Raw genomic sequence first — 12,750 nt, 5'->3', positions numbered from 1 at the left:
GTTGGGGGAAGGGGCGCCCGCCCCCTCGAGCTCGTCAGCGGCGCCCCGCCCGCCGCCTCCACTCCCCTCGGCCGGGCCGGGACTGGCGGGAAGGAGCGCGAGCCGTGAGGGGCGGGCGGAGCGCCGTGCGCCGGCACCGGCTGCGGCCTTCCCCGCTGGCCGCGGCTGAAGCGGCGGTTCGGCCAACGGCCCGGGGAACGGCCGGGATTTGGGTCAGTGCAGAGCTCCAAACGGCCCCGGGTAGCCGCTGCAGCAGTGCCTGGCGCGTGGAGCGAGGGTTGTGGAGAGCTAAAAAGGAAATTATCGTGTAGAAAAATGTCCCTGATCTTAACCTGCGTGTTTACACTGCCGTTCAAGTCGTGTCAGTCTGCAATAGAAACAGAAGCTTTCTTGCTCTGAGCAGTGAGTACGGGGTTTGTAGTTGCGTATGACGGGAAGGGAGGATGCAAGTCCTGTGGTAAGATGCTGAGAAGCCTGTTGAAAGCAGGAACATCATCTTCTCCTTCCAAATTTCTAACCGAAATTAAAATAATAATAATAATAATAAAAAACCCACAAATGAGAGATTGACTTGTGAGTCAAGAAGTCCTGAAGTAAATGGAGTACTACGTGGTGAATCAACACCAGCTTCAGTAGGCTTTGGTACGAGGCTTTCTTCTCCTAAATGTCCTGCTTAAAATGTAAGACATTTTATCTAGCCTCTGCAATTTGTTCTAGACATTATTAATTGATTAAATAATTGATTTCATCCAAATGCACTTGGCAAGTCAAAAGTAACAAATTCAGCATCTTTTAAATGGAAAGTCCATATGATTTGCAGAAGTCACCTCCGTGCAGATAAGATGTACTTTTAAAGTGGGAGATCAGATTTCCTAGAATTAAGTGAGTTTGCACAAGGGTAAGTGCTGCCCTGAGTTCTCCACAGGGCTCAGGTCCTCCCTGTCACTTACGTGTGTATGTGTCCCTGCAGTCTGCAGCCCAGGCCATCTGGAGTTCCATATTTGTAAGCATCCAATATTTGAGGTGTAACAGCAGATGAGACAAAACCAAGCCTGTGATATGCAGCTGCAAAACAGCCAATCAATCACCAGATAATATTGGCTGTGATTTCAGATAGCATGATAGCAGCCTGAGGCCATGCCACAGAAAGCTGGAAGGATAAATGAGCACTGTGAGCTTGGCATTACCATTGCTCAAATCAGTTGATGCTGGCTGACCACATCATCAGATACTGGATGGTGTTTGTTATTTTCACTCGTAGTAGAGAAGATAGAGAGGATTTGGAGCTGTTTGTATGCAAATATAAATCACAATATGTTAGATTTGTGTTCCAGAACTTGACGTTAGATCTGTGTCCGAAAACTTGTAATTTAAAACTTTTCTTTTTTTGCAAAGTGTAAGAAAATACAGCATACAAATATGGTAAAGTGAATTAATCATAATGTTGTTTCATTATGTATAATGTTACTTCATAGGGCTGCACCAAGTTAGGAGGAAATTCTTTCCTCAGAGGGCAGTGACGCCCTGGCACAGCTGCCTAGAGGAGCTATGGGTGCCCCATCCCTGGGCTGCTCAAGGCCAGGTTGGATGGAGCCATGGGCAGCCTGCAGCAGGACTGGGTGGGCTGCAAGGTCCCTTCCAACCCCAGCCAGTCTGTGATCTGTCTGTTCAGTACAGTGAGGCCAAACACTAGAGCTTCACTCTAGTGTTTGGCTGATTAGACTGATGTGTTTTTTCTTGGACAGAGACGATGTTCCCCCCCCTCAGAGTATGTTATATAAAAATTGTATTGATGTGACCTTGGAACTTTACAAATATTCTTTGACTTTGCTTGGAAGGGCTGACCCTTCTCCCTGCTCCTGGCGTTTCCCGACAGCCGCGGGGCCGTGCGTAGCGTGGCAGAGATGAGCGGAGCGCAGGGGCTCCATGTGAGCGAGGGGTACCATCTGTGGCTTCAGTGACTGGAATCTCGCGAAAATGCCAATTAAGGCCCTCTCAAACGATGCTGTGTGGGTGTAAGGATGCCTTACAAGTTGCAGACGAGGCTGGTTCTTCCATTTCCTTACTTAATGACGTTTTTCTCTGAGTGCGGCACCCCGCCGTTTCACCGGCGCTCCCTTAAGCCAGCGCTAAGCCGACGGCAGGCCGCGCGGCCGCCTCAAGTCCCCTGCAACGCCCCGGCCGCTGGGCTCGGCGGGCCGCCCTTCGGAGCGCAGCCGCCACCTCCCCGCCCACCGCTCGGCCCCCCTGCGCCGCCCCGGGGCTCTTCGGCGGCGGCAGCGGTACGTGCTGGTTGGTGGCGCCGGGCCGGGCTCCGCGCGCGGGAGGGCTGGGAGCGGCGTTTCCTCGGGCCCCGGGTAGGGCGAGGCGCCGCGGGGCCCAGGCCGACGCTGGGAGTCGGACTCGGAGCTTCCCGCTGCCCCCCTTCCCCTTACACGCGGACGCGGCCGAGGGAGCTCTGGGCTGCGGCTGCGCGGGGCCGCTCTCCGTGCTGCCGTACCGTCAGCGTGTGGGAGTCCCTGTCCACCTCGGTGAGCGGAGGGTTTCCGCGCTTTCTGTAGTTTGTAGTGCGGTTTTGAGAATGCTTATTGTATTTCCGCTGATATTAAATGACTTTAAATTCCTTCTTGTGCTTTTAGTTTATATTCTGCACAGTAAATAGAAGATAGAAGTAGTTGTTGAGGGAGGTATGCATTTCCTGGTTTGAATCTGTGTGTTTCTAATTTTCAAAACACTTGGCATTTTTCTTGAGTTTCGTTTTATAATACATTAAAATAAGTTACAGCTTAAAATCGTGTAGAAGTCTGTGACAGATCCCTTTCGTCTGCTGAATACTTTCTAGAAAGAGCAGTGCCTGCGGGTTGTTCTGCATTGCTGTCCCTGCTCCCAGCTGCTGGCACAGGGGAAGAAGACCATTCACTCAGTTCTGACAGCTCCGTATTGTGGCCTCTGTTTAAAAGCCACTGGTGCAACCACTGATGATTGCTGCTTTTGGCTGTCATCACTGGATGTGATGATGTTTGGTTCCATGCATATGCATCTCTGCAGCATTTGTTGATAACTTGAGAAATGTGGAGGATTGGCAAACAGTCTTGTAACAGTGGTCAGCTTAGGACTTAAGATTTTGTTGAAGATTGCTGGGTTGTGATTTAGCAGTGACTTGATCGTCCTTTGGTCTGTGCTTCACCTTGTTAAATCAATTTTATGAAATCTTATAAGAGGTCCTCCCTACTTCTAACAGCGCATATCTGTGTGCTTAGATGGAAAGGCCAAATAGCACCACTTTTCCCAGTGATAAACTGGAGTAAGTTCTTTGTAAGCACAAGGAATAGCCTGCCCAGGGAGGTGGTGGAGTTGCTGCCCCTGGCAGTGTTCAAGAAATGTCTGGATGAGGAGCTGTGAGATATGGTTTAGTAGCTTGTGGTAGCAGTGGTAATGTGAAGATGGTTGGATCTTATAGGTCGTTACCAACCTTGTGATTCTATGATTCTATGATATGATTCTAGGAATGAAGCAGGCAGAAGCAATAAAAGCAGCCTGTAAAAGAGGGAGTATAAAGCAAATTCATTATTAAAAAATTACTTACTGTGTAATAGGTGGAAAATGATATGAATACCATTTTGCATGCTTTCATTTTGCACAGGGAAGAAAATCTTTCATGTTATGAGGCATCATAAGTTAAAATTGTTTAGAGCTCAAGGAGCTTGTGCTCACTCACTTCCTTTTACCCCTAACAGTTGCATTTCCTTTGAGCCCCCTGTTGGCATCATGGAGCAGCTTCAGTATGAAGGCAGGTCTCAGTGACTTGTGCTCTCTCCTTGCACATGAAAAAGCCCATCTTTGCCTTCTCAGTATTAGCATGGCAGCACGTGCATTTTTTGGGGGTAGCTTTTTAAATATGCAAGTATTTTTAAAATTTATTTAGAACGTTATTACCAGAGGTAATAACTTTTCTTAACACTTCTGGGTGTGTTGATGTTCTTTGTTCACTCTCAGAAGAATTCAGAGCATGGGGTTTTTTTTTTAAGCTTGCATTAACTACTACATTAAAAGGCAGATACATTGATTTTTAGCTAGGATTTATGACTGTATCTAACTGCTTTAATTCTGTTTCACTACAGGTACCTGAGAACTGAGTTACCAATATAGTGACCATACAGGATGAAAAGAAAAGAAGTGCCCATTTTTCAGATGCCCAAGTTTGTTCTGTGAAACAGTGTTCTGCTGTGAAAAATGAACGAATCTTTCTAGACACTGTTAAAGGTAGCTGATAGACTGAGAAAAATGCTTTGTTTGAGGCAAGTTCGCTTGTCTGCACTGAGACATTACCAAGCCCGAACTCTGAGCAGCGATCTGCTGCTGAGCCAGATAAATAACTGTACCCATGAAGATGAAGTGTTCAGCCTTGTTGGCAAGAACAAGGCCAGGCTTTCTGAAAAGCATGTGGGAATTGCATTGAATGTGTTATGGCAGTTGCAGAAGAAGAAGCCACTTCTCTTAAGGACTATTGACTATGTAAGAAATCACTCCCAGTTTCTAACTCTTTGCTTTTTAGCAGAAAACAAAGTAGAACACATGGATAATGAGGCAATAGTGGACACTCTGTATAGTATACTGAGGTAAGCAGTATTATGTTGATTTCCACATCTATACATTGTGCATCTGGTAATAAAAAGAGGGTGTTTTTGGAGTAACACTCCAGCTGTAAGGAAATCTAACTTCCTGTGCCATATCCAAGCAGGGTTGATATGTTTTGTACTCCTGATAAATAGAATTATGGTTATGAATGCATAAATGTTTATAATGTGTTTTTGGGTACATTTGTTTGATTGGAAGGAGCAATAGAAATGTAAAGCATGATAAATAATGGGAAGACATTTTTCTTTTAATTTCTTAAGCAAACTTTCAAACTGCTGTGTCTTTGTCTTTTTTGAAGGCTCAGTGTGGAAAGCCATGATTCCTTGGCAGGAGTGCTCGTTACAGAAGCATGGAAAAGATTAGAAAGGCAAGTACTGAACTAGTATGCTTTGTGAAAAGTGTAAGTTGTGGGGGTGGTTTGCTTCACACAAGGCTACCCTGGCTTCTCAAAGTGTATTGACTTCTGAGTTGCGTAGGGTTTCGTACACGCAATATGCTTCCTTATAAAATACCTGAGCATTTTGTCTGAGTTCAGGATATCACTATCTCACAGGAAATGTGTAAATATTTTGTTCTCGTTTTGTAATTTGAATGTTACTTACAATTTATACAGTTGTTGAATTAGATTTTTGCCTTTAATTATTCACTAGAAATAAAAGGTAGATATTCTGTCTTTGTTTGATGTCTTCACAGCCTTAGTTTACCAGCTTTGTCTAAATTTGCACTGTGTTTACACAAGCAGCGCAGACATTTTAGTCCCCTAACTGGCAAAATAGCACATCTTGTGGACATGAAACTGGATTCTGTACAGGATATAAGGTAAGTATCAGAGTGAAACTGAGTAGTGTGGGAAACAATATGTCACAATTACTGCTTTGGGTGGATTTTTTTTTTTTTTTTTTTTTGTTTGTTTGTTTGTTGTTGAACATTTTCAGTTTTTCTCAATTGAAGGTTAATTCAGTTTGGGGTTTGTGGAAAAGATGTGATTTGTGCATTGGTTTTCATGAAGAAGTTTACTCAGGCTAAAACAATATCCCAATTACTTTTTGAAGAATTTTTTTGTAACCAATCTAAGTGCTTAACTAAAACTAATGTTTCATTTGAAGTGAAATAAAAGATATTCTCTTACTCTGATTCTAAATTTCTTCTGAACTTTTCTGAGAATATAGAGGTCAATTCACCAGATGTCTGTTTTCCTTGAGGTTAGTAGTTTCTCTATTATGACATGATGAATAGTGGCGAGGAATCTTAAAAGAAATCTATTTTCATATATCTTCAGAGCATTTTTTGTCAGGGTGAATCAATCAGTTCTTTTGCTAAGGTGTCTGTTACATTATCCTGATGCTAAAATTGAGTTGAATCATAGAATCACAAAGGTTGGAAAAGACCTCTAAGACCATCCAGTCCAACCATTTACCTACCACTAATACTTCCCAGCGAGAACCACGTCTCTTAGTACAAAAGTAGAACTGTAGGCAAAAAAGGTCAAGCTTATTTTTCTTGCTTATCTTCTCCCTGGGCCACTATAGCAAATGCTGCTCTTTTTTCCCCCTGCCTTTTCCAGCACCATCAGTCTCCATTTATTTATTTATTTTGGGACACACAGAGCCCGTTTATGAAATTAATTGAATGAGACCGCATTTCTTTACACAACTGACTCTCTTTTGTCTGAAGTTATCCTGTTAGAAAGGGATTTTTTTCTGTAGGATTAATGGTGACTCTTTTCTCCCTGTTCTGTCTCCTGGCAATTGTTTGGGTTTCTTTAATTTTTCACCAAAGGTTAAAGATCTTTTTGCAAATTTAAATGAGACATGTCAGGAGTTTGCTTTAGGCAAGCACTTTTACACAAACAACTTTGTAAGAATTGAAAAATCCCAATCATTTCAGTAATCCTCTAAAAGCAGAATTTTTAAGTTATTTGAACAAATGCTTTTTGCTGAGTTGTTTTTTGTACATTAGATTCTGAACTCCTCATGGCACAGAAGCCAGCAACATCCTAACTAACATTCCTTTATTTGGCTAGTTCATTTGAGAAGTCTAAAATGTGTTACTTAACCGTGTTCAATGTGTAAGCTTAAAGTCTTTTGAATTTTTTAGGATCTTGTCAGTTTTGATGATCAGTATATCTGGTGTCATCTCACGGAGTTTTCAGGACCGATTACTACAGAAGGTGGAACAACTATTGGGAGAAGAAGTCCACTTCAACTACGCCAAAAGAATTGTACAGTTTCTTCAACTTAGTAAACTGACATATCCTTCTTTGCTAGAAAAATGCAACAAGATTTTCTTAAAAAGCGCCTCTCATCTTGATTTAGACAATATTAGTCTTATTTTTGGACTGTATGAGCAGCTGGGTTTTGACAATGCGGAGTTCTGCTTGACTGCTAAACAGCTGCTGTCTGAATCAATAGATGATTACCATGATCCTGAAGCCTTTGCAAAATTATTTTTTGTTCTTGGGCCTATGGCTGGGTCCAAGGTAAGAGAAAGGTAAGATTCTTAAGGGGTATTATTTTTACATAGTCTTTCATAGAAATCGAAAAATCTGTTGGTGTTTTGGGGAATTTCTGAGCCTATCTATGACATCAGATGATTAGGTTTTCTGCTCCTAACTTTATAGCAATGAATTGTTTCATTACAGAAAGTAGTTTGTCTTGAAACAGTTGTATAGGAAGTTGTATCTAGTAACTAAGGTGCATGGGAATACTGTTACTCAAGACCATCTTGTTGCTTTGTCTCCTATTTTTTCCTTTCACTGTGGGTAGTGGTAACAAACTTTTTGCCTTTTTCCAGGGAAATATATACTGTAGTGTGTATTACATTTTTTCCTTTTAAGATCTGCAGTAGCTGAAACAATTGGAGTCTTGTCCTATCCCAGTTTGGTGTACAAAATCACAGAATTGTAGAGGTTGGTAGGATCATTGAGCCCAAACCCCTGATCACTGAGTCTAGCCCATAAGCACACCATATCCAATATGAAAGGATGGCAGCAGGGAATCCTCCAGCATTAATTTAGCGATTGGAGCCCTGTATTACATTGCAGATCTTGGTCTGCCTGCATTTTTTGTGCCACAAAATCCTGGTATTATTCATGGCTCTCTCAAAGTCTTAGGCAGAATTATTGTATTAGTTATGATTAGCAATGTTTTCAGACTTAACTTCAGTAGTATTTCCTTCTCTTCAAATCTCTGGATATTCTTTACCATAACTTACACAATAATTGTAATTTTCCTTACAATGTCCTGATTTAATACATTTGCATCTTTGTCTGTGCCATGCTGTTCAGAAGAATGGTTCACAACATAGAATTATCTAGTTGGGGAGAATCTGTTTTCCTGTATTTCCTGATGTAGTCTGTTGTTCTTTCCCTCTTCTGACAAAGAATATTGTTAAAATCTTTGCTGTAACTTTTCAGAAGTTTTTCTTTGGAAAATAAATTCTTTCTTCTCTATAGGTTGCTAACAACTGCAGCACTCATCGCAGAAGGATTTAGCAGTCATCAAGCATTAGTGATACTGAAGACAATGCAGAAAATGAAATGTAGACATTCTCACCTGCTTGAAAAGTAATGCTTTAAAGACTACAAAGTAATTGCGTTCTATAGCTTATAGATTACTTCAATGTATTAAGAAAAAATATATAGTATCCTTTGGGAGTGGAGAGTGTGTCACCTACAAACACATGCACTCTGCATATAGTTAGCTGTTACAGACTTTAGAATATCACAGCTTGACCCTGAAGTGATTGAGTAGTTCAGGAATTTCACAGAAGGGCATTTCATTTCTAACAAGTTAATGTAATATAGCTTTTAGCTTATTTACTATTATGTGATCTGTTTTGTGTAAACTTAACCTGTGAGAATTACTGTAAACTGCTGAGACAAATGAGAACATAGTAAGTTGCAAAGAGTATACCCTGTCTGGTTGTCCTGTTAAAATGTGAGTTGTTTCTTCAAAAAATATTGTGCCCTAACTTGAACTACTAAGTCTTTAAGAACTTAAGCCAGATTCTCTGCAATTGTAAACTGATCAACAAAACTGAGGTGGGGAAGAGTACAGGTGTATATAATCGTCTATTTAGTTACTGGGCAACATGAGGAACCCCTTCTTCATTTGGGGTGTAGTGTTCTGCAGTATCTTTTGCATTAGCATAATACCATGTCATCTTTTTCTGTTTGCATTCAGAATGGTTTCTGTTCTGCACAGACACTTGGATAGCTATCATGTATTGCAGTTGGTAAAGTTAACACAGTGCTTGGTGTTGTTGCGTTGCCATGATCAGGAGTTGTTTGCCAAGCTGAAAATGTTGTTATTAGGGTAAGTGTTTGTTTTTGAAAATTCGGTGTCTTATTTAATTGAAGTATTACACAGTAGTCTAGTTAATATTTTAAATGACAAGCTAAAATATTTGTTTTCCTGAAATATGAAGAAGTAACAAGCTATTACGATGATTTAATTTGATTAAACACATAAATCAAAGGATACGAAATGGGTTTTACTTGGCTGTAGATATAGTAGTATCTGCTAATAAAAGTGATGCCTTTTAAAACATTATTTTTCCCCCTCCGTTTTGGCTGATACTATGTAGGAAGGGCATGTATTAATCTCTTCTTTGATACTTGAAGAAGCAGTCAATGAAAAGTAAGTAAAGATGTTATGGTTGGAACAAATGAAAGTATAAAGCAGAAATACTCTTCTACAGAACAAAGAACTTTCTAGTTAGTTCTCATTGTTGTGAAGAGATCTGCCACCATTGCTTTCACTTTTTGTGGAAATTATCCTTGACCTAGGAACCCACAAACTCAGTTAACAAAGGGCAGAACTTCCTTAATAAGTGCTTCCGTGCGCTCAGTAACACTTCAAGCCTCACCAGCTAAGATGCTCACTGTCATCTTCCCCTTTTCAATTTGAATGTTAGAAGGAAGAAATTAATGTTGAAATGAAAAAAAAAAAACAACCAAAAAAACACCAGTCACTGTCTGTGTGAATTTTGTGCTGCTGATTTTGTGTTTCTTTTTTCTTGAAACAATGTACTACTCTTGCCTTTTCAAGTAGAACTTAGATGCAACCCTGCCTGTGGGCAGTGGCTTTGGAACTTGGTGATCCTTGGTGATCCCTTCCAGCCCAGGCCATTCTATGATTTTATGAATTCATTTGCTTTCTAAAAAAAGAAAAGAAAAACCCAAACCAAAAATAAGCAAATGTTTGCACTCTGTCGATATTGATGATCTGTTTTTCTTTCTGTCTCTTGTCAGTTTTCTAAAATCTAGTGTCATACCTGCTGATACTGCTGCAATAATTCGCACACTGGCCATGCTTCCATCCTCTCAAATGGAGGAAATCATTATAAACAAAGCAACAGCAGTTCTACCTCAATGCAGGCTCCAGAACCTCAGTTGCATTGCTACAGCTCTTGTCAAATGGAATCATTATGACAAGTTACAATGGCAAAACACTTCTGAGCTACATGTAAAGCTTCTGCAAAAACTAAATGACTGTGGATTTCAGAGACTTCAGGAAGCCAGGAACTTAAATCTCCTGTTGGAAGAACTCACACATGTGAATGGAGAGTGGTTGCAGGAAGTCATCAGTGAGGAGACTGTGGCTGCATGTCGACGTTTGATAGATCAAGTAACAAGGGCAAATGTGTTACAGTTGTCTTTTTTTCTCATAAAAACAAACCATCGCTGTCCTTTGTTACTTAACAGAATAGCATCTGTGACTGTTCAAAATATAAACAAGGTATTATAGTTTTTCTTTTAATCTACTGTATAAGTTCTTCAGTTAGAAAAGGACAGGTTAGTAACAAAAGGGATAGAATTCAAGCATGGAAATCTTGACTTTTATGATATTACCTAGTTGTTTGTTTGTTTCTCTTGAATTTTGATTAAACATACTTTTTTTTTTTTTTTTTTTTTTTTAAGTGAGTTTACACAATTCACCTTTTCAGCTCACTTGCAGCAGTTTTACATACAGCAGTTTTTTATTGGTGGAATGAAATTACAGTTATGCAGATTTGGGCTCGGCCACTGCTTTGGGAGTAGATATTTAAATTACTGTAGCTATCTCATCCTTTTCCATGATGCACACAGCTTATAATGGCTTTTCCATTGGACCACAAGTCATTCTAGCTCAGAATCCAGGCTTTGACAAATGTGAGGATATGTGGTTTTGTAGCAAAGACAAATGAAGGTTTTGAGATCATCTCCCTGGAACAGCCTGTCACAGATGCTGAGATTTTCCAGGCTAAAGATGGCCTGTAGATAATTTTCTTTAATAACTGTTTTTGGATCTGTCCTGTGGTTTTTTTTCTGGATTTGAATCTCCTAATTTTTCACGCTTTTAAAAAACAGTGCACTGTTGGTGATTTTTTTTAATAATGTAAGAATGATTGTTTAAACACATTTCCTTCCATACCTTCCTTAAAACTGTTTACTGAAATTTTCACTACATGTCAATTTATATTAAGAACTGTGTTCAGCATCTCCATGGATATGTGCTAAAAACGGTTTGGTGTGGCTCTGCACAGAAAGGTACATTCCTAGAACTTTTTCTTGTTCTACATCCTTCTTGAGTTGGCGGACTCGAATAGCACAGTGCTAGGAGCACTGAGCATTGGATTAATGTTTTTCAGAGAAAAATTCACAGTGCCTCTGAGAGTTTTTTCACTGTAACTCTTTCAGCACTTGTCTTTCTCTTTGTCCACTGAAAGCTGTTTTACTTCCACATGTTACTTTGCACTTTCTTCTCTTTACTTTTCCTTTCTTATGTTCCTGTTCAGTCAGCATTAGGTCAACTGTAATCCTTTGTGTTCAGGTTTTCATTTGACCATATTAAATATTCCTTTTACCTCTTTACAGTATAGTCACATTGCATGGCGTAATATTTTTTGTTACCCATTCTAGTGTGAATATCCTCGATAACCTGTGTTTTTGGTCAAAGTCACTGTTTTCTCAATATGTTCTCCTCCTTCCCTCTCCCCCCCAGATTAGGAACTGATGTAAAAGACATTCTGTTTTGTCTTGCAACACTGTAGTTTATAAAACAAACCAAAAAACCCATTGGATTTTCTCCCGTTTAAAAATCTTAAAGTCTAAGCACACAGTTAACACTTGGATCATCTTCATCTAACAGCTTTTGATTTTTAGCTATAGTTGCAATTTTAATGACTTGTGCATTTTATTATTTTTATATTTTTATCTAGGAAAAGTTGCAGAACAGAAAAAAAAAACAAAAACATAAAAAGCCCAAGAACATACTTCATCATTAAGTTTCCATATTCTGAATAATTTATAAAATCCTTTTTACTACAAAACAATTTTAGAATACTTTTCAACGGCTCAACTTAGGATACTTTTTTTCCCCAGATCCACCCACTGGAAATGTATTTCATTCTCTATCTTTTCTCTGTTCTGAACTATGATCCTCCTGCCAATGAAGAGTTCTTTCAAAGTTGTATCCAACATCTGACTTCTAACTTGAGTAAGTATATTAGAGGAACATGGGCTGAGTGCTGCTGAAACATTTTATTTGTACTGGACAAAACTGGGTGTATGATGGCATTTTTTTAAGCCAAGTGAAAAAACGTGCCTGTGTGCTCTGTGAAATCAAAAGTATATTTCTGTGGGGTTTTCTGGCTTCATTTCACTCTTTACAAAGTAGTGTTTGTACAGGACCAGCAAAGTATCTTGAGCATAGTATAAAGAAACTGAAAAGTCTGATTAATGTACTGTGCTGTCATTGAAAATAATTACTTTGGCATTCCCCAAAGAATCATTATTTGAGAGCAGGACATATTTTAGAGCTCACCAAAAATGCCTCAGTTCTAGGGGAAAATGTGTGCATCTATTGTGGAGTTAGTTTTTTTTTGTTGTTTGTTTGTTTTTTTTTAATGTTAAGACAGACTTGGGAAGCAGAAAAGCATTACAAAAGTCCTTTTAATGCCCTGTAGTGTTAATATGGATTTCTGTTTCATTTGTAAAGGTTGTTTTGAAACTCATCACTTGGTGCTGCTGGGTTACATTTTGGCAGTAGCTGGATATTTTCCTCCAGCTCTCATAAAGACAGTATTTGATGTTTCTTTCCTAAGCAGATTGGATGCTCATCTTGAAGG

At 39.8% G+C, this 12,750-nt stretch overlaps 1 protein-coding gene across 6 annotated transcripts in view; it reads left to right on the top strand.

Annotated features, from left to right (window-relative positions):
* Positions 1-11: 11 nt before the first annotated feature.
* Positions 12-12,750, top strand: part of FASTKD1 (FASTK mitochondrial RNA regulator 1) — a 28,296-nt gene continuing 15,557 nt past the window's right edge. For 3 of the 6 annotated variants that reach the window (XM_031599495.2, XM_090143992.1, XM_090143993.1), the window contains exons 1-10: positions 12-402; positions 4,122-4,619; positions 4,937-5,005; positions 5,332-5,457; positions 6,736-7,128; positions 8,093-8,203; positions 8,823-8,954; positions 9,893-10,379; positions 12,005-12,119; positions 12,621-12,749. In XM_031599495.2, the coding sequence (XP_031455355.2) occupies positions 4,285-4,619; positions 4,937-5,005; positions 5,332-5,457; positions 6,736-7,128; positions 8,093-8,203; positions 8,823-8,954; positions 9,893-10,379; positions 12,005-12,119; positions 12,621-12,749 (1,897 nt within the window). In that variant the 5' untranslated portion in view covers positions 12-402; positions 4,122-4,284. Of the gene's footprint in view, positions 403-643; positions 2,283-2,305; positions 2,532-4,121; positions 4,620-4,936; positions 5,006-5,331; positions 5,458-6,735; positions 7,129-8,092; positions 8,204-8,822; positions 8,955-9,892; positions 10,380-12,004; positions 12,120-12,620; position 12,750 lie in introns of those variants that run through there. The other 3 variants (XM_090143995.1, XM_031599497.2, XM_090143994.1) reach the window with 3 other exon arrangements.

This window comes from Phasianus colchicus, chromosome 7 (genome assembly GCF_987193195.1).
Source record: "Phasianus colchicus chromosome 7, bPhaCol1.hap1.1, whole genome shotgun sequence".
Lineage (NCBI taxonomy): Eukaryota > Metazoa > Chordata > Aves > Galliformes > Phasianidae > Phasianus > Phasianus colchicus.
This window is presented reverse-complemented; position numbering and strand designations above follow the sequence as displayed.